The 19,877-nt window shown below is 40.5% G+C and overlaps 1 protein-coding gene across 3 annotated transcripts in view; it reads right to left on the bottom strand.

The window, feature by feature from the left end:
• The window catches only part of RBMS3 (RNA binding motif single stranded interacting protein 3), a 1,425,793-nt gene that overhangs the window by 54,129 nt on the left and 1,351,787 nt on the right, over nt 1-19,877 (bottom strand). For all 3 annotated transcript variants that reach the window (XM_043965565.1, XM_043965567.1, XM_043965566.1), the window contains one exon: nt 11,406-11,516. In XM_043965565.1, coding sequence (XP_043821500.1) covers nt 11,406-11,516 — 111 coding nt within the window. The remainder of the gene's footprint in view (nt 1-11,405; nt 11,517-19,877) is intronic.

The following is a 19,877-nucleotide window of genomic DNA, read 5'->3' on the forward strand; positions in this document are numbered from 1 at the left end:
GCTCTCTCAATGGACACTTAAAATGCAGTGAGGTGGAGACAACCCTATGCCCTCTATGAGCAGGATTCTGTTCAAAAGGTCTCTGAAGGGTAATTATGAGGAGGGGTACTAATTCCCTGCTTCTTCTGTTAATTGCAATCACACAATGGGCCACTTCAAACAATCACCCTGGAGTGCTCTTAATAAAAATAGTTAATTTTAAAATAGGGTTGCAGTATTTGCTGGATGACAAAAGGACATTTTCCCAGAGACTTTTTATTACATACATGGGAAAAAAAATTAAGAAAATATTTCCTGTGTGTGTGTGTGTGTGTGTTGAACTGCTATTTCGTTAAATGACTGCCTGAATGCATATCTTCTCAGATCTCTTGCACTTTTTTTTTTCTGGCAGAATTAGCTCTGGTTTCCTGTGCTCCCACTCCATTGCTTTACATTTTCAGCATTTGCTTCAACCTTATTGATCCCTTTGGATTGCATTTTTCTTGGATAAACAGTTAAGGAAATATACAAGCCCTTTATAAACCTTCATAGGATCTACATCTGTGAGTTGGTGATGATGAACACTTCTGATGCTAGTCCCCAAATCCCGTTTTCATTTTATTTTCCTTTGTTGCTTATTAAATTCTTTACTCTACCTGCCCATTTCCGTAGTAAAGATAATTGGAAAAAAGATGATCGATAAGCAAAATGAGAGAGTCAACATTGCCACTTGATGATATCAGAATGGCAAATTAGTAATGGGAGAAAGTTGGGCCTGGAAACCACAAGAGAGCAGGTAACTAACAAAGAGGGTAACAGACAAGATCATCTTTGTAAAGGGGCCGTTGTTGCATCATGGGAAACTAGTGATGTCACAAATCACGGGGGTGGGGGGGGGGGTTTAGAGCATTCAAATAGAACGGTCGATAAGAAACCCCTGGCATGAAACTCTTTCTCTGGCTGGGTTCTGGTGACATTGTAAACCATTGGTGACTGAGGGCTGAACAAATGAAAAACTAGATAAGAGGCTTGTAAAACAAGATTGTCAAGGCATTTGGAGGGTCTAGTGACATCCCAGCTCTCAGGTGGCCATTGCTGAAGCTTACAAAGAAAGGATAAGAAATTAAATATAACAGGTCTTTAATTCCATGGAGGGGATCCTGTTGACATAAAATCAAGAAAGCAAAGCTTGAAAAGTCCACAAGGTCAACAGAGGCCCAGAATGAAATAGATACACCCGGCGAGCAAAATTGGTTTCTTAAAGGGGATGTAGATTTTTCTGTTAGAAAACAGGGTATGGGATTAGTAAGGGAAAGTTTGAAGCAGCTTGGCTAATGAGTAAAGGAAATACCCCTCAGGTATTTTGCTTTAAGATTGGTTCTGTTTGGGTAGGCAATTGTTCCTGTGTGATTGTGTGGATTGTGGTTAGTGAGGCAACAGTGAGATTTTACCAGGGCAGCACTAGAAGTGAGGTGCCTCCTCCAGTTGCTCTGCTCCATCAGACCACTGGAGACTGGGGAGCAAGATGGAGAGAGTGGGGACAGGTGATCTCCCCTCTTCTGTTACTTTACAAATGGAAATGAGCTGGCAGAGAGTAAGATTAAAATCCTCTCTCCTCCCCAAACTGAAAAGCATTACAGCACCCAACTTTCATATACATTCTTCAACTGGGGAAGCTAGGTGGATAGAGCACTGGCCTCGAAGTTGGGAGGATCTGAGTTCAATTTTCACCTCAGACACTTACTAGCTGTCTGAGCCTGGGCAAGTCACTTAACCCCAATTGCCTTAAGCATCCAAGGCCATCTCTAGTCGTCCTGATAGCTATCTTGCTGCTGGACACAGATGGCTCTAGAGGAGAGAGTGAGGCTAGTGACCTTGCACAATCCTCCCTCACTTAAATAAAACTCACTGCAAGTCATGGCATTACCCCAGTGTCACGATCCTCCTGGAGAATAAAGAACAAATAATGACAACAACAAAAATAACATTCTCCAACCAGAGGACAGTTGGAAGGACATTAAAGGGACATAGCTGGGGTATAGTCTTGTTTACATGACATTGTAGGTAATATATTTGTGTCCTCAGAGGCTAGCTCAGTGCCTAGCATAGAGAAGGCACCTAATAAATGTTCGTTGATTGACAGATTGATACCATTATCAAAAGAATAAGAACAAAAATAAAATTTCCTAATTGGCAGAATACTCTGAAAGATGGAATCAGGCTGTGAAGTTTAATTTTCGAAACATACCAGTGTCTTTTAGGTTGCCAAGCAAGTGTTACCTAAAAATCAAATTCTGACACTCCATCAATTGGTAAGAGAGTAAGAATTTGAAAAGGGAGTTACATATAATAGCAGCTCAACAGATATTTGTTGAAAAAACAAATAGCATAATTTCAGCCTATTAAGTGACATATTGATGCAAATATGAGCCTCTTCCCTAAAATGAGATATCTTAGAAAGGGAAAAAATAATATTTCAGTTCTCATTAAGATATCATTCTGCCAAATTATAGTATGTCAATGGATCTTTGATCTCCTGGGTATGGGTACTCCATCTCCTAGTGGTAGAGTCTGAGGACCTGGGGTCAAATCCCTTTCTTGTCACTTATAACATACCTGCGCAACCTTGGCCAAGTCTACATATTGGAGCCTTAGTTCCTCATTTATAAAATGGATGGGCTAGATTCCATGGTCTTTAAGATCCTCTCTAGGTCTAAATAGATGATCCTGTGGTCCATGCCTATTTATTCTGTGAAATTCTTGTTGACAGCTTCTCATAAGCCTTCATTAGATAAACAATTAAAAATCACCATGTTTTATTGACTGTAAACATTTGTTCTATTTCTTCTAATTCAATAACAATGTTTTACTTTATTTTATTATTCAATCATCATCATGATCTGTTACTTACTTCCTAACATAATTGGAGGTCACATTCATGTTTTCTTCCAGCCAGATTTTATGGGAAAAGCATAATTTATGTTAAGACCAACGTGGTAGAAATGAATTCTGTCCTCTCCAAATACCTGAAGAGCTTTATCTTGGTTAAATCCCTTACAAGGCATCCATGTGTGGTGAGCTAACAGAATATCAAAGTAATGGTTGTAAGTCATCAGTCACTTGACCTTTTCAAAGAGGTCTTTGAGCAAAGGCTGGATGATGGGTGGGTGTCACGGAGGGGACGCTTGTTCAGGTTTGCTATTGACTGGATGGTCCCTGAGGTTTGTTCTCTTTGATTCTGTGAAATAGCTGTCACTATTCAGGATCTTTGGTGGCAGTTTAAGGTTAGTTTTTCAATTTCTAATGAATCCATGTGACTCAACCTGGTATAATGAATAAAAGAGCAGGATTTGTTAAGAAGAACTGGGTCTAAATTCGGTCTGTGATTCATGCTAATTGTATGACCCTAGGCAAGTCATCTACCCTCATGGCTCAGACAATTTTTATTTTCTAAGACTACAAGTTGTAGAGCAGGAGTGAACCAAACCAGTCATATTCTAACTTGTGTTGATTCTACTTCTACAACATGTCTCACCTCTATATTCTTTCTACTCACATTGTCACCACTCTCATTCCAGCCTTAGGAATTTCTTGCTTGGATTATTATAATAGCTGGTCTTCTTGATTTCAGTCTCTTACTTCTTTAAGCCATCCTCTACCCAGATGCCAAAATAATCTAAAAACCATGATCACTACCCTGGTCAAGCACCTGTAATGGCTCCCTATTGCTTCTAGGATTAAGAAAAAAAAAACCTCTTCACCTGGACATTTTAAGAAGGATTTGAACTTGTAAAAATATTAATTATTAATAAGTATATCTATTCTGGAAAAATTATATATAATTATTGGATTTATGAAAAATTATAAGTATATGAAAAATGATAAGTTTTGGAAAATTATAATTGGGCCATAAGTCCTACCGTGGTCGCCATAAAAATGAAAGAATATTTTTGAATTGACTGGGCCTGATTTTGGGGCTAAAGCTAACTGGAGGACTAATCTGGGGACCTTTGACTGTTTGGCTATCTGACTCCGTTTAATTTAATATGGGCCGTTTATAAAGTTCCACCACTCTGCTCCACTCCCAAATTGATAAGCAAAATATTAAGAAGCCTCTTAACTAAATAATCAAAGCAGAGTTTATTTATGAAATACTATTTCAAATTAAGAATACAGGGAAATAAAATGTACAACCTGACTGCTTTCCTGTGGTCTCTTTCCACTGTGTCTCTTTCCCACCTGCTGTGATTTGAACTTCTTGAATACAATAAGGGCTTTAGCCACCTCCTGCCTCAGGGCACGCTACACTTACCCTGCTCAGCTACTTTCTTCTAACTTCTCTTAATCTTCACTTTCTCCAACCTATACCCTGTGCTGACCGCTTCTGTGCTCTCTGCTGCCTCCTGTTCACTCTGTCTTCTGCCGCCTTTGCTCCTAGTCCTGCGTTGCTGTTCCTCTCATCCTCTGTCTCTCCTTTCTAATCTCATCAGCCGCTCTCTTGACCTCTTCTTAGCCCCCTGACTCCTTGTCCGACCCAAAAAACTAAACTCCTTGCTGTCTTGTCCGTCCGACCCCCTTGCTGTCTAACTCCCAGGTCTATATATACCTTTTCTTCTCTCCACTCAAATCTTGGGGCTTCCTGCACCCCCATAGACCAAGCTAATCTGCTTGCCAGGGTTGCGGCTGGTGTGTGTGTGTGTATGTGTGGGGGGGGTGTGCTCGGGCAGCTTGGGCCTCAGCACAGGTATCCGGGATCTTTCAAATAGCTCTGCTCAGGTGGGAGGGAGCTGGGGGCTTTTTTCTCCCCCTGCTGTCTGACCTGGCATCTTGTACAGCCCACAGGGCTTTTGGGCTCAGCTGAAGAGGAGGGGGAGGGGCACCAGCCCCTCCCACACAGAAGAGACCCTGAGGGCCTAAGGCTTTCCAATCTCAGCCCAAAGGTAGGGTCCCCAAATCAAAATAAATTTCCACAAACTCAGATCCTCTGATTCCTAGTCTTTCTCTTTGATCCCCCTTAATGGTGGCCGCACACCAAGGCAAAACTAAAAGAGCTCTTCATTTGGAGCCAGGATACCTGAGGGTAGACTGAACATCATCACAGGATTGCTGTCTTTCACAGGGGCGGAGCAGAAAAACACCTAGCTAAGCAAGTTAATTTATAAAGTAGGAAAATATTTAGCCAGCTTAAAACTAAAGACTTAGACCCTTATCTGAACAATGAATATGCTAATTTTAAATGATTCCTATCTTTTCTCCTTTTCTTTCTCTTCTTTCTATCTGCTCCTGTTCTCTACCTTAGCCTTACTGTGGGATGCTACATCCAGTCCCCCAACTTCTAGATCTGAGGTCTAGGAAAGGCCTAAAGATGTCACCTGCTCTAATCCTTGATTTCAGAATTATCAGTGAAGCAGACAAGATACAGAGAAGGTTAGTGACTTACCCAGTGATTTGTTGTTGCTCAACTATGTATGACTCTACATGATCCTATTTGAGTTTTCTTGGCAAAGATACTGCCATTGCCATTGCTTTTTCCAGCTCATTTTACAGATGAGGAAACTGAGGCAAACAGGGTTAAGTGACTTGCCCAGGGTCACACAGTATGTAAATATCTGAGGATGGATTTGAACTAAGATCTTCCTCACTTTAGGCCCGATACTCTATCCACCATGCCACCTAGTGGCCCTGCTCAATGAAATATAGCTGATAAAAATGTATGCCTTAGAAACCAGCAACATCACAAACTCTTCCATTTACTATCTTGGACAACTCATTTCTCTTCCTGAGGCTTTAATTTCTGTATCTGTAAAACAAAGGCACTGGGCTAGATAGCCTCTGATGTCCTTTTTAGCACTTATTCAATGACTCTATGACCCAATTCACTGATGTTAAACTGGTCTTCCCTTCAATCATGGTAAATTAATGGGCTTCTGTGATTTGGAAAAGCAATAGAAAAGACCATCCAATAGGGAGAGTATGGCAGTGCTGCACAATAAAACTCCCAAACCACAGGTTGGGGCAGCTTGTGATTTTTTTTGGGGGGGGGGTAATTTTCTTTTTCTTTTTTTCTTTTTTGAGGCAATTGGGGTTAAGTGACTTGCCCAGGGTCACACAGCTAGCAAGTGTCAAGTGTCTGAGGCTGTATTTGAATTCAGGTCCTCCTGACAAGGCCAGCGCTCTATCCACTGCGCCACCTAGCTGCCCCAGGTTGGTGCATATTGGCTTCTATCAATTCAATCCTTCTGCTTCCCTTGGTCTCTAGAGTTTGTCTTCCATAATCCAGTTCTGCTCATCTTTGTCATCCAGATTCACTGCCCTGGGTAAAAAAGGCTTTCCTCTTTGACATGCCACTATCCTGCCTTTCCTATCCACAAAAGTCCTACCCCTCCTCAATCCATATTTCTTTCCCTGAGCTCCTTGTATTAGCCTCCTTTATGATCAAGTTTTATTCCCCATATCTTCATGTGTTCATCAGACATCTATTATGCTCTTTGAAATGAGGGATTGTTTTTCTTGCCTGGGTATGTATTCTCTGCTTGATACAATGCCTGGCATCTAATGTAAGTACTCAATAAATGTGTTTTGATTTCTTGATCTATTGATTTCCTGATGTAAGCAAAATGATGTGCTCTCCACTGGAGAAAGAATACCAAAGTGAGATGAAGCTGTCTCCTGCCTTCACAGAACTCCTGATACCCCCTGGCATTGAGTAAAGCCTAGTTTGCTCTCTGTGGAAATCATATCTCTTAGTACCCTCTTCAGTGCTGGAAGCTTCTTCTTTTATTCCCTCACATCTTCTCCCTTCCCCATCCTCCACAGCCTGCTAGGAAAAGGAATCAGAGTCATTCAACTTCTAAGTTTGTTCTGTCATTATCAATAAAGAGCCTGTTCTCTCCTGATGATCACATCATCAGATTATATGGTATTTCCCCAATTCTTGATGCTTCCCTCTACTGACTTTAAGGATTGTAAGTTTCTTAAGGACAGGGACTGTCCTTTATCTTTTTTGTCCCCCATATGTAGCAGGATACCTGGCACACAAAAGGTATTTAATAAATGTTTACTGATTGATACTGATATTGATTGATTGACATTGAAAGACTTTAGACTCACAGTCATTCCTTCCATTCTATCTTCATACTCAGATATCCACAACGATGTGGTCTCTTAATTACTTAACATTGCCCATTTCTCTGACTCCTACCTCACTGCCCTAGAGTGGAGATGGCACTGGCCTCAGGAAGACCTGTCCCAGACACTTCTTTAGCCAATGTGATTCTGGCAGGCAAACTACTGAAGCTCTCTGCGCCTTAATTTACTCATTGGGAAAATGAGGGGGCTGGACTTGGTGGTCTTTAGGTTCTCTTATACCTTTAGATTTATATGATCCTATGTAATCTTCAGTCTTGGATAGCAACTACCAACTGCCTTCTCTACTCCTATTTCTGAGATACCCAGCACAGTTTTTCTTTTTTAATTAATTAATTTATTTTTGCAGGGCAATGAGGGTTAAGTGACTTGCCCAGGGTCACACAGCAAGTGTATGAGGCTGGATTTGAACTCAGGTCCTCCTGACTCCAGGGCTGGTGCTTTATCCACTGTGCTACCTGGCTGCGCCAATACCTGGCACTGTTAAAGGAAATCAAGACTAAACAACTAAAAATAGTTGCTATCTAAATTTAACTAGGCTCTCACTGCCACAAAGCAAACATTTTCTTCCTCTCTGATTCTCTATCACATTCACCACAGCAACCATTCAAAACCTGCTTTTCCTGTCCTCTCTCCAAGTGGATTCCCTTGCCTCTTACATTGCTAAACCTACTGAGGAGGACGTGGGATTCTCTTGGCTCCTCTCATTTATATCTCAGCAACTATTCTCTCTGACTTCCCTCTGGCCTCAGAGGATGACATGACCCTTTTTTCCCCAAGGGTAATCCCTGTCCTTACATTCCTGATCTCATCCAATATTGTCTCTCCTGAAACTTGGTTCCACTGATCATTCCTACACTCCCATCTCTCATCTTTAGCTTTCTGCTAGATTCTTCTACCTTGTGTCCAAATTTTCCATATCCTGAATAACAACAAAAAATTTCTGCCACGCACCCAATCTCTTGACCCTATCACCCCTCCAACTATTATGTTCTGTCTCCCCCACTTTACTGCCAACCTTCCAGGAAAAAAGCAATCTATTCTCATGATCTTTTTTTTTTTTTTGGAAGGGCAATGAGGGGTAAGTGACTTGCCCGGGGTCACACAGCTAGTAGGTGTCAAGTGTCTAAGGCCACATTTGAACTCAGGTCCTCCTGAATCTAGGGTTGCTGCTTTTTCCACTGAACCACTTAGCTGCCCCATAATCTTCACTTTTTAATGCCTCATCAATTTCCTCTAATCCAACTTTCATCCCTAACAGTCTACTAAAACTAACTGCCTTCCCTGTGATCATCAGCTCCTTTTATTTGCAAATCCAATGGCTTCTCAGACCTGATTCTCCTTGACGTTCCTCTAAGATTTTACATTGTGGATCTGCCCTCCTTTTCCTCCCCCCTACCTGGATTCTCTCCCTTCTCTCCGCACCCATGGTACAATGTCTGCCCTGTTCACTTTCAGCCTCTCTGACCATGACTTCATGGTTTCTGTTTCTCCTCTCCCTCCCTAAGACATCTTTTAGCTCATTTCTCTTTTTTCTCATTGCTCCCCAGAATATACTTATTTACTCCTGGAGCTTCAATTATCACATTATGTGGACAGCTCCCAAAGCTATCATTGCCAAATCCAGAACTTTCCAGACCTTTCCCCTGAGCACCAGTTTTGCTTGGATGTCTTGCTGCTACCAGTTTCAACTTGCCCCAAAATGAACTAATCATTTCCCAGCCCCTGCCAAATCCTGGCCTACTTTTCTCAATTTCCATATTTCTCTTTATGCCTCTACTATTCTCCTAGTCATTCAGATTTGAAATGTGGAGGTCACTTTTGACTCTCTCCCTGCCTCATTCCCACCTCTACTCCCTACCTTCTGTCCAATCAGTTGCTAACTCTTGTCATTTTCCCCTCCATTAATATCACTGGAATCTATACTCTCCTTTCTACTCCTAATGCAAATTCAGGCTCCCCTTACTTCTTTGCCCAGGGTAGCATAACAGTATTCAAACTGGTATTTCTGCTTCTACCCTCTCCCTTCACCAATCCATCCTTACCACTGCTGCTGATTGAAATCTGCAGTGACTCCTCCTTGCCCAGCAAAAAAGATAGGAATCCCTCAGGCTACCTTGAAGAGTCTCCATAACCTGGTTCCAACTAATTTTTCAACCCTTTGTGGGCTCTGTTCTCCAACCAAATGGAATTACTCTCCACTTTTAGCTCTTTCCTGCCTTCATGCATTTACCCAAGCCAACCCCCAGGTCTGGAGCAAGTTAACCCTGTATGCCTGTCCACCAAAATCCTTCTCTCTGAAATTCTTGATCTTCCTTGCTCTCAATGACAACAGTTAATTCAAGGATATTTCACAGGGATAATGATGCTCTTCCCCTCTTTGACTTATGCATAGGAGTCAAGTTAATAAAGCAAGTCAACAAGCCTTCATTAAGTACGTACTATGTGTCAGCACATAGTAGTAGAAATCAGGAAATAGCGACTGCTTTTTTAGGAGAGTATTAAGCTGGAATGGATCTTAAATTCTTTAATACAATTCTCTCTCTAACTTTGCAGAGGTGGAAACAGAAGCTCAGGGAGACCAAATGATTCTAATAATACCTGGAACATGCATGTTGATTTGTTGATATGACCAAATCAAGGAATAACACAATCTTTCAATAATCAAAGTTGCAAATGGGCTTATATAAGTAAGCCGTAAGGTGTTACCCATGATGATTGTATGTATGAAAGGACTTTATTGTTTTAAAGTTTGGACTTTAGATTTCATCTATGAATGAGGAAATCTCTCTCGCTGATTGGCAAGCTGTGGTCCTATCTGGGGCCTTGCGAAGTTCAATATTGTTCCCCTATAATTAGCACATACATCAAAGACAGGATTTGAACCCAGGTCTTCTTGACTTTTAGGTTAGCTCTCTGTTCATTGTACCATGATGTCTCTTGACATTGATGATATCATCCAGGAAATTGATGAGGGGTGTCCATCATGTAGAGATAGCAAGGGATAGACAATGTGAGTGCTCTACTATTATTCCCCCAGAGTCAAAAGACCCAGAGAAAGACCTCCATCACAGCAAGCAGGTTCTCAATGGATGAGGAAGTTGGGTCCAATGGAAATACTGATGGTCAGAAGACCTAGATTGAACCTCAGAACTGACACTTAATACTTGTCTGATCTTGACAGTCACTTAAACTCCCTGGGCTTCCGTTTCCTCTTCTGTGAAATAAACCCTTCCAACTTTAAATCTACAATCCTGTGAATCAGGGAAGGAAATAGACAAAAATTACTAAGGATAAGGAGGCCTGGAAGGGTTTTGTGACAAGCACTGTTGGAAGTCATCCCTCACACCTGTACCTCCATGCTGAGATGAAGGACCCATCAAAGCACTGAGATAGCATTAAGTATTTCTAGGAATTAAATCTTCTGCCCTTGCTTTCTGGAGGTTGGGGGGAAGGGGAACTCTTTTCTAGAACAGCTTTTAAAAATCCAAATCAAGTCAACCTGGATTTATTAAGTGTCTACCATGTACCAGGCATGAAACTAATCAGTGGAAACCTGAGCTCACTGAAGCCTTTGCTCATGGGGCTATTTATAACCCAAGCAATGAGATAAAATTGAGGCTGAAATAGAAGGTTATTTTACTACCATTTTTAACTAGGAAGAAATCCTACCAGCAGAAAACATCCCTTTTGATTCAATAAGCAAACATCAGCTACATTAGTTTCTTTCCCTTTACAATATCTCAAATGTCTCTATGGTCTATGGACAAATTCAAGGAATTGTCATACCATAATGTTCAATAACTTTTTAGAAAATTGATTTATACTTTTAAAGGGAATGAAAACTGTCCTATACCCCTGTCATATCCTGATTTCCTCACTTGTGAATAAAAGAAAATGCTATATTGACTGTATTTTGAAGAGGGCTGGGGCATGGAACGCACATTTCGGCAAAGAGCAGAGAATTGAGAACACTAAGGATGCTGCCTTTCTCAAGAGTACACGTTTTCCTTTTAAGGAATAGGAACATGACAGATGAAAGGATCATAAATGAAAGTGAATGTTCCCCTTCGTAGGTGTGGGCTCATGCACACACATACACAGAAAGACACACACATGAACCACACCAAGAATTTGATGAAATCATACTGGATTCCTGAGAGATGCTCAAGGAAATGGGCTGATATGAACAGAGCGAGTTGAGCTAATGTTACCAGAGATGTCTACATTTTATTGAGGACAAAATATGAAAGCAACCATAAAATGAGGTAGGAGCTTACCGTTCCTGTCGTGCCCAAGGAAAGATGGTTCATCTGTTGCGTCAGGGGGCCCATCATGCTTGCTGGCTGCATTGACATAGTGTGGTCCATTGTTGGTGTTATCACAGCACCCTACAAACACACATCATTGCCGTCTCAAAACATGCTCCAAGACAGGGAGAAATTGTGCTTCTTAAATACAAACAACATCAACTAAAAGCCTGTCATGTCAAATGTGTATATATCCTACAGACAAGAAGAATAAAGGCATCTGTTATTTCAATTTCTAATGAGGCTGTTTCATGCCCATTCTAATTATATAGCTTCACTGACTTCATTGCTTCTGACAAAATAATGCCCATGATTTATCTGTGGTGAGTGTGTAACTATAGGTTGAAAAATGCCTGCCATTTACATTTTCAGAATGCTAGGTGGAATGGACTGACCCACAGACACTGTATGTTTTCCCTACAGGTTTCCTAGACATTTAAACCTTCAGCATCTAAGAAACTTGAGCCCTGATGGCAATTATCTCAGCTTTCCTGCTATCGAACGAGGGGCCTGAATTATGACATTTTCCCCATGATTAAACTTGACTAGTTGTTGACAGTCACTATGTCAGTTCTCATTGAACAAAGAAGGCTAACAGAAACCCAGTCCTTCAGGAGATTTCTTTGCTCGAGGACAGGAGTTAAAAGCAAAATGAAAGAATTGGGCAGCAAAACCCCTGTTGTCTACTGGCCACTCCCTCCTATTCATCAAACTTCTTCCCATGCCTTTGACTTGAGCAGACAAAAAGATGGAACTCTATTTGATGCTGTTCGATGCTTGGGTGAGACAAATGTTACAGCAAGTCAATCGGCCCTCTTTCAAGTGCTTTGGATACTCGATTCCTAGCACATACCTTTTAGATAATTCCCCAGGCTACCCAGCACACATTTGGAAGGTGCTTGATAAATGCTCCCAGATTGAGGAATTCATCTGTCAATACTGGGCTGCAAAGAACTGTGATTTCTTCAGTGAGGGTCCTTACCCCGCTGATGCAGAGTGAACACCTTCTTGGAGGATTTTTTTTTCTAATTTTGTTGCTGTGATTGAAAAATTCATCAGCTCACAGCTGCCCTTCTGGTAATGAGCATCTCTGAACTCAACTAGGCTGGTCCTTAGACAACAGACATACAATCTGTTCCCTGGCCCATTCCTGAAACATTTCCAGATTGGAAATATTTTGCACTGGTCATTATTCCCTATACCTAGAATGAAATCCATTTTCACCTCTACTTCTCAGAATCCATAGTTTCCTTTAAGGTCCAACTCAATTGCTACCTGCTACATAAATTATTTCCTGATTCCTCAGTGGCTAGTCCCCCCACCCCAATCATCTTTTTTTCTATGTGTGCACGTATATATTTATATGTTGTCTTTACCCCCTTCCCTCAATCCAGATCGCTAGCTCTTCAGCTTAATAAATGCTTATTGCTTGTTTGGTAGAGTGAAAGTGAAAGATGCAGACATTTGTAAATTGGCATTGTCAGCAAAGTATGTTAGAGATTCTTTAGAGCAATCACTACATTTCATAGGTGAAGAAACTGAGGCAGAAGTTCATAACTGTCTAAGTGATGGTATTATTTATGTATTTACTTCATACTACTTGGTGATACAAATAAATAACTTATTTTCCCACTTACTCTCCTTCTCCATAAAAGAATATCAGCGTATTATCACACCACAATAAGCAATTTGGCAGGGAATAAGCCAGGACAGATGAGTGTGGGTGGCAGTCTCAAAACACAAAACAATTACCATAAGCAAATGTCTCCTAAAAAGCTTTTGCTTAAGACTGTGGTTTCTCACCATATTTTCCATACCAAAGTACCAAAGTCCACTCCTTTGGCTGACACAGCTCCCCAGTCTGCCTTTACTTTAAAAAAAAGTTCTCCCTCCCTCCCTCTCTCTCTCCCTCCCTCCCCCCTCTCTCCTTCCCAATCTTTCTCTCCCCTTTCCTTCCTCTTCCTTTTCCTTCTCTGCCCTTCCTCCTCTCCTTATCTCTGTCTCTCTCCTCCACATATAGCCACACTATTTCCTCAGAGAATGAAAAGTCAGGTCATCTTACACATGAGCAGAATACATCTCATAAGGCTGTCCTTAAAGGGCCAACCAAGCCCATCTGGGAATAGGGCAGCACTGATCCATCCATTTTGTTTAGACATAACGAGTTAAGTCAACAAAAATTTATTACTGTCAACTACATGCCAGGCACCATGCTAAGAGCTGGGGATAGAAAGAAAAGCAAAAAAACAAAAACAAAAACAAACCCTAAACACAGTCTCTTCTCTCAAAGAGCTTCCAGTCTAATGGGGTAGCTAATATAGAGACAACTTTGTACAAACAAACTATGTACAGGATAAATTGGAGGTGATCATAGAGACAAGGCACTAGCATGAAGAGGGGTTGGAAAGTCTTCTTGCAGAAAGTGGAATTTTATCTGAGACTTGAAGGAAACCAGGGAGGTAATGAAGTAGAGATGAGGAGGAGAGAACTCCTTCCTGTCAGTGAAAATGCGGAGTTAGAAAATGGAGTATTTTGTGCAAAAACAGCAAGGAGGCCAGTTTCTTTAGATAACATGTACATTAGAAGTCCAAAGACTGGAAAGGTAGGAAGGAGCCAGGTTACAAAGGACTTTAAAAGTGAAACAGAGGGTTTTATTCTTGCATCTGGAGAAAACAGGATGTCAATGGAGTTTGTTTCACAGAGGGAATAACATGATCAGATCACGCCTTTAGGAAGATAGGTTGATAGTTGAAGGGAATGGAGTGAGGAGAGAGCTGAGGCAGAGAGACCAACCAGAAGTTTGTTGAAATAGTCAAGTCAAGAAGAAATAAGGATCTACTCCCAAGTAGGGGTAGGATAAGAGGAAAGGTGGAGATGGTTATGAACTATATTATAAAGATAAAACCAAGAAGACTTGGGAAACTTATATGATATGGGGAGTGAAAGAGACTTAGGATGACATTGAACCTTAGTGTTCAGGAAGATAGTGGTGTGCTTGACAATAAAAGAAAGGAAAGTAAGTAGAGAGAAAGGTGTTGGGAGAAAGACAATGATGTCGATTTTGGACATGTTGAGTTCCAGTTATCTATGGGAAAGGAGGTTTGAGATGTCCAATAATCAGTTGGACACATAAGATTGTCCATCAGAAGCAAGATTTGTGCTGAATAAAGAGCTCCAAAAATCAACTACATAGAAATAATTAAATCCATGGGAGTTGACGAAATCACCAAGTGAAATACCATAGAGGGAGAAGAAAAGGGGGCCTAGGACAGAGTTTTGGAGGACAGCAATGGTTAGCAGTTCCAACCTGGATGAAGATCCAGTAAAGGGTATTGAGAAAGTATGGTTAGACAGGTAGGAGGAGCAGCAGGATTGAGAATCTAAACTAAGTTCTCTACAAAATATATTCCCAGAATACAGTCAAAGGAGAAATCACTGAGAGAAGGAATTTGTCCTTTATCTTTGATAGTTCGTTATTTATATTGACAATTGCTGCTGGCTTGAGTTACATTTCCACACTGAATTTATCTACATTGAATTAACTTTTTAAAAGTTAGCTATTCGGGGTGGCTAGGTGGCGCAGTGGATAGAGCACCGGCCCTGGAGTCAAGAGGACCTGAGTTCAAATCCGGACTCAGACACTTAACACTTACTAGCTGTGTGACCCTGGGCAAGTCACTTAATCCCAATTGCCTCACTAAAAAAAAAAAAAAAGTTAGCTATTCCCCTCCTCTCCTTTTCTTTACTACCATCTGCACACAATAAGTAGGAATTACTCTACTGTTATCTTTATAGCCTCATTTCCTAATACAGTGTTAGGCATATAGTAGAGACTACTAAATATTTGTGATAGAGGTAACATAACTTAGAGGATAGTGTCTTGGGCTTGGAGTTAGTAAAACATGGGTTCATATCCTGCCTCTAACATTTGCTAGCTTTGTGACCTTGGATAAGACACTTAACCTTTGCAGGTCTCAGTTTCCTACCTGGAAAAAGATGGATGGGGTTGTATTAGAGGTTCTCTGAGGTGCCCTCTACCTCTACAGGGGTATGATTAACTGAAGAGGATGATATTCTAGGCAGATATTTAGAAAACATGGATTATTTTTAAAAATTGTGATTTTTATTGATATCTTTTGTGTTGACACCACCTTCATTGTCTAATGCATCCTTCCCTATTCCCTTACTCGGCCAGTCAGCCCTTGGAACAAAAATTTAAAAAGAGAGAAAAAAATAGTTTAGCAAAACCAACGTATTGTTTTTGATAGTACATTCAATATGTCACACCCATCGTTCCATCACCTCTTTACAGAGAAGGGGAGTTGTGAAAAAATTTGTTGTCTAGACCCTGAATTGAGGAATATGAGAAAAAGAAATCAAATTTCCTGTGTCAAAAATGATAGGCATTCATACTTTGAGTTAGAAAGAATGATAGCTAAAATAGATCCATAGATTTACCTCCAAGACCATGCAGTCCAACCCCTCATTTTATGGCTAAGAAAACTGGGATGGGGGGGGGGGTCAGAGAGATGACACAGCTAGTAAGTGACAGAGCTAGGATTTTGAACCTAGGTCTTCTACTTCCAAATCTAGTCTTATTTACACTGCACTACACTCTATCTCCAGCCAAAAGTATTATGATGAAGAACAGAATTCTTTTCTAAGCATTCATGTCCTTTTCTATGCTGATTTGTGGACTGGGATTGAGGGTCTTGTGTCACAATTTTGGTTCCCATTCTAATGGGACCCATTTCTTAGTTAGTTCCCATCCTCTTGCAAAGTATTGCGTAAAATGTGTGAAGCCACTGGCTTTCCTCTTAAGCCTCTGTTCTCCGTAAGCTAGAAGTAAACATTTTGCAAAATGATTGTTATGGGAAGAATCCAGCATCATCTTAATTGGGCACCAGATGCAGTATAACCTCATGTTAAGAAACCTGTGGGTAATCAGTCCTCCCCTTAACCACCCCACCCCCCAAAGAAGGAATTTTCACAACATTCTAATCCCCTGCTGGCCTGAGATTTCAGGCTTGCTCTTGAACCTGGGACTTGGGCGTTATTCTTGGAATACGTGCCCCTGGAGACTCTCAAATACATTTGGGTTATAAAAATCCACAAAGATACACAAATCTAATCAGGCTGATCTGGCAGCAGAAAAGGACACTATTCAGAAAGAAAGCCAAAAGAGTGTTGGGTAAGAACACTTTCTCCCCCCTCCTCCCTTTTCTCACTCTTTTTTTCCCTTCCTCCCTCCCTCCCTCCCTTCCTCTTGCTCTCTCTTTTGTTTTCATCAAACACATCCCTATTTCCTCCTTTGCCTCAGAGATCACCTTATTCCATATTGAGGTCACTGACTGATGAGTTTAGCGTTTGCTTGTGAGATACCATATACAAAAAATCAGACATGTATGTCAATGTCACCCAGTATGTCTATGGGGCTAATCAATCAAAGCCCAGCTGGCTAAAAAGAAAGGACCAACTGCTTGAAATCAAAATTAATTTGGGAGGCTCCCAAGGATAGGATGAGTTGACTCCTCTCTCAGAGAATCTACTGCAAAAGTGACGGTTGGGGACTTGGTTTGATTACAGATGCGACAGGCTGATGGCTGCTTCTGTGTATATACCAGAAACCTGACAATCAAAGGAGAGGAGTGGGAAGGGATTTGTCATAATTTGGTATTGTAAATAACAACACCAGACACAGAGTGGAAACAATTTGGAAAAAACACTCCCTCTGCCACCAGAACCATTTATCGCAAATAATGAATAATAAAATAAGAGATCTTGGGGGAAAACATATCCAGTTTCTCACATTTCATAGACTGGCTCAGAGAATCAAGTTAGGGAGGGCCCACAGATTAGTGAGAACATAAATTCCCTCAACAGTCTCAAAAAGAATAAGAGATTTGTAGAATCTTAAGTATTTTGGAAATGAAACTGTGGGGAAATAAATAAGCCATCTTGGCTACAATTTGTTAGAACAGACCCCCACCCCAGAGGAATTGAAGGATAGTCACCTAGGACAAAAATGATTCAATTCATCTCAGTTCAGCAAACACTTATTGAGCACCTACTATGTGCCAGCTATTGGGACAAAAAGACAAAAAATGAAAGCCAACAAGGCAACCCTTGACACAAAGGAGTTTATATTCTACTGTGAATGCATGTGCATCCATAAAATTTAAACAGATTTAAATATGTAACATAATTTGAGGAGGGAGAGAATGCCAATAATTAGAGTAATCAGGAAATCCTTCCTAGTATTTGCCTATCCTTTAATTCACCAAAGTTTACACAATCTTTGGGGAAATCTCAAAGGGGGAAATAAATTTAATTTAGAAAATGCCATCTGGTGGTTAGGGCAATACCAGGTCCCCCAAACATAATTGGGTTTTCAAAAGGCAAACTGTCTAAGCCACTTCTCCCAATGAGTTGGAGTTGTAGAAAACAGGACATTTTGTGTCAGATGTTGCCATTGCATTAAGGGTGATTGAGTTGACTTGAACAATATAGAATGTGCTCCCTGATGGGGCTCACTTGTAAAGAGCAATTCAAAAGGAAACAGATTTTTCATTTTAGCATCTCCGGATATCTGGGTTTGCTCAGTTTTGGAACTGCAAAGACTCAGAGCCTAACATGCCATAGAGCCTAGGGACCTACCAAAGGTCTGAGAGGCCCCAAAGATGGACTGCAGAGAGGGCTGCCCCACTTTTGATGAAAACAATTTTAACCTACTTTGGGCAAAATCTCCAAAGATCATTATATACACAGCAGACTTTGATTTATGGCTAGAAGAACCCAGAGTTATTAGGCTTCTACCAATACTTAGAACACACTTTCAATCCAGAGATGATCTGTATTTTATCTTCTCAATTCAAACTAGGATTAACAAAAGCAAAATCAGTTATCCTGGCAATAATATCTTACTGGTGTACTGTACCCTATCCTAATGTTAGTTCCAGAACATATTCTATAATAAAAAAGAACCTCCTGCATTAATATACTGTTCTGGAGTATAAGCTTTTTGAGAGCAAGGCATTTGTAACTTGTAACACAGAATCTGGATTTAAAAATACATATTGTATTATTCTTACTGTGGAAGAGTTTAATTGCATCCACCCATGTAATAAATATAAGTAATAACTAATATATTAGTCATATAACTAAATGTGTATTGGTATAGTGGAAAGAGAGCTGGATGCGAAGTGAAAAAATGTGGGTTCAAAACCCTGGTTTCTTGATTATATGATGTGACAGTAACTTTGGTCAAACCATTAAACCACTCAAGAGCCTTCATTTCCTCATCTATAAAATGACTGGATTATCTGTAATGTCGTCTCTTGTTCTAGATTTGTGATCAAGGGACCCTGATCTCTTGAGCAGACAGTTGCCTTGGAGAAAGCATTTTACCATTACTTGTTTCCATTACTGAGTGGGTTAAAAGAAATAACTGCAGTCCATACCTGTCTAACCCTGGTAGAAAAACCTCTTCCCCATTTAATGGATCTCTGTGTTAGCATCTCTAAAGAACTAAGATTTCCTTAGTTCTTGGAACTATGTCATGATACATGGTATTTGAGAGGTATAAAGGGAAAAAAAAATAATTTTCACTATTAGCTAATGTGGATGTAAGTCTCTTTTGGTGTGGAGTGGGGTGGGCCTGTATCCATGGAACATAGATCTGCAATCAATCACAGGCCTTTATATTTTTAATTCTCCTGTACAATGAAATTTGTATTTGAGTTTGTGATTTCAACTGTATTGAAAAGACAGAAGTTGGGCAATTAGTTATATAATTAAGGAGGGAATACACAGTAAACTTTTACTTCATTTGGATATCTCAGGTCAAAATATTTAATAGTCTGAATTTTCCAGGTAATTGACCAGAATAACTTTTTACAAAACTGCCAGAACTCTGTTGAGCAATATTTCAACTTGACTGAGAAAAGAAACAAGGAATATGAGGAAGGAGGATTTCAAAACCTTGGGATTTTTTGGTACTATTGCCAACAAGAAGACTTCTGTCCCTCCACTATTTCCCATATTTTTAGAGAAAATCAACAATCTCAGTTGTGAGAGGAAAGATACTCATACATTTTTAGCACTTTCAGAATTACGTTTAAATCAAAATGCACCACCTTCCCTAGAGAGAGTAAGAATGGCTTGAACCATTGCATAGACTTCTGGGATTTGGAGGTTTCTTTTTTTCCCCCTTCCTTATCTCCAGGGGCCAGAAAAGATCGTATGGTTTGGGACTGGGGAGGGACTAAAAAGAAAGCCAAGAAAAGAAAAAAAAAGATATTTGCTTTGGCTGATTAGTGAATTTCATGTGTACCCCAGTTAGGGCTAAGCAGCCACTCAAAAACAGGTCCCCCCACCCCAGTTTGGCTAGCACAGCTTGGTCAGCAGAATGTCTACGCATGCTCCAAATTTAGCAGCAGGATG

The sequence above is a fragment of the Dromiciops gliroides genome, chromosome 5 (assembly GCF_019393635.1).
Source record: "Dromiciops gliroides isolate mDroGli1 chromosome 5, mDroGli1.pri, whole genome shotgun sequence".
In the NCBI taxonomy this organism is placed as follows: Eukaryota; Metazoa; Chordata; class Mammalia; order Microbiotheria; family Microbiotheriidae; genus Dromiciops; species Dromiciops gliroides.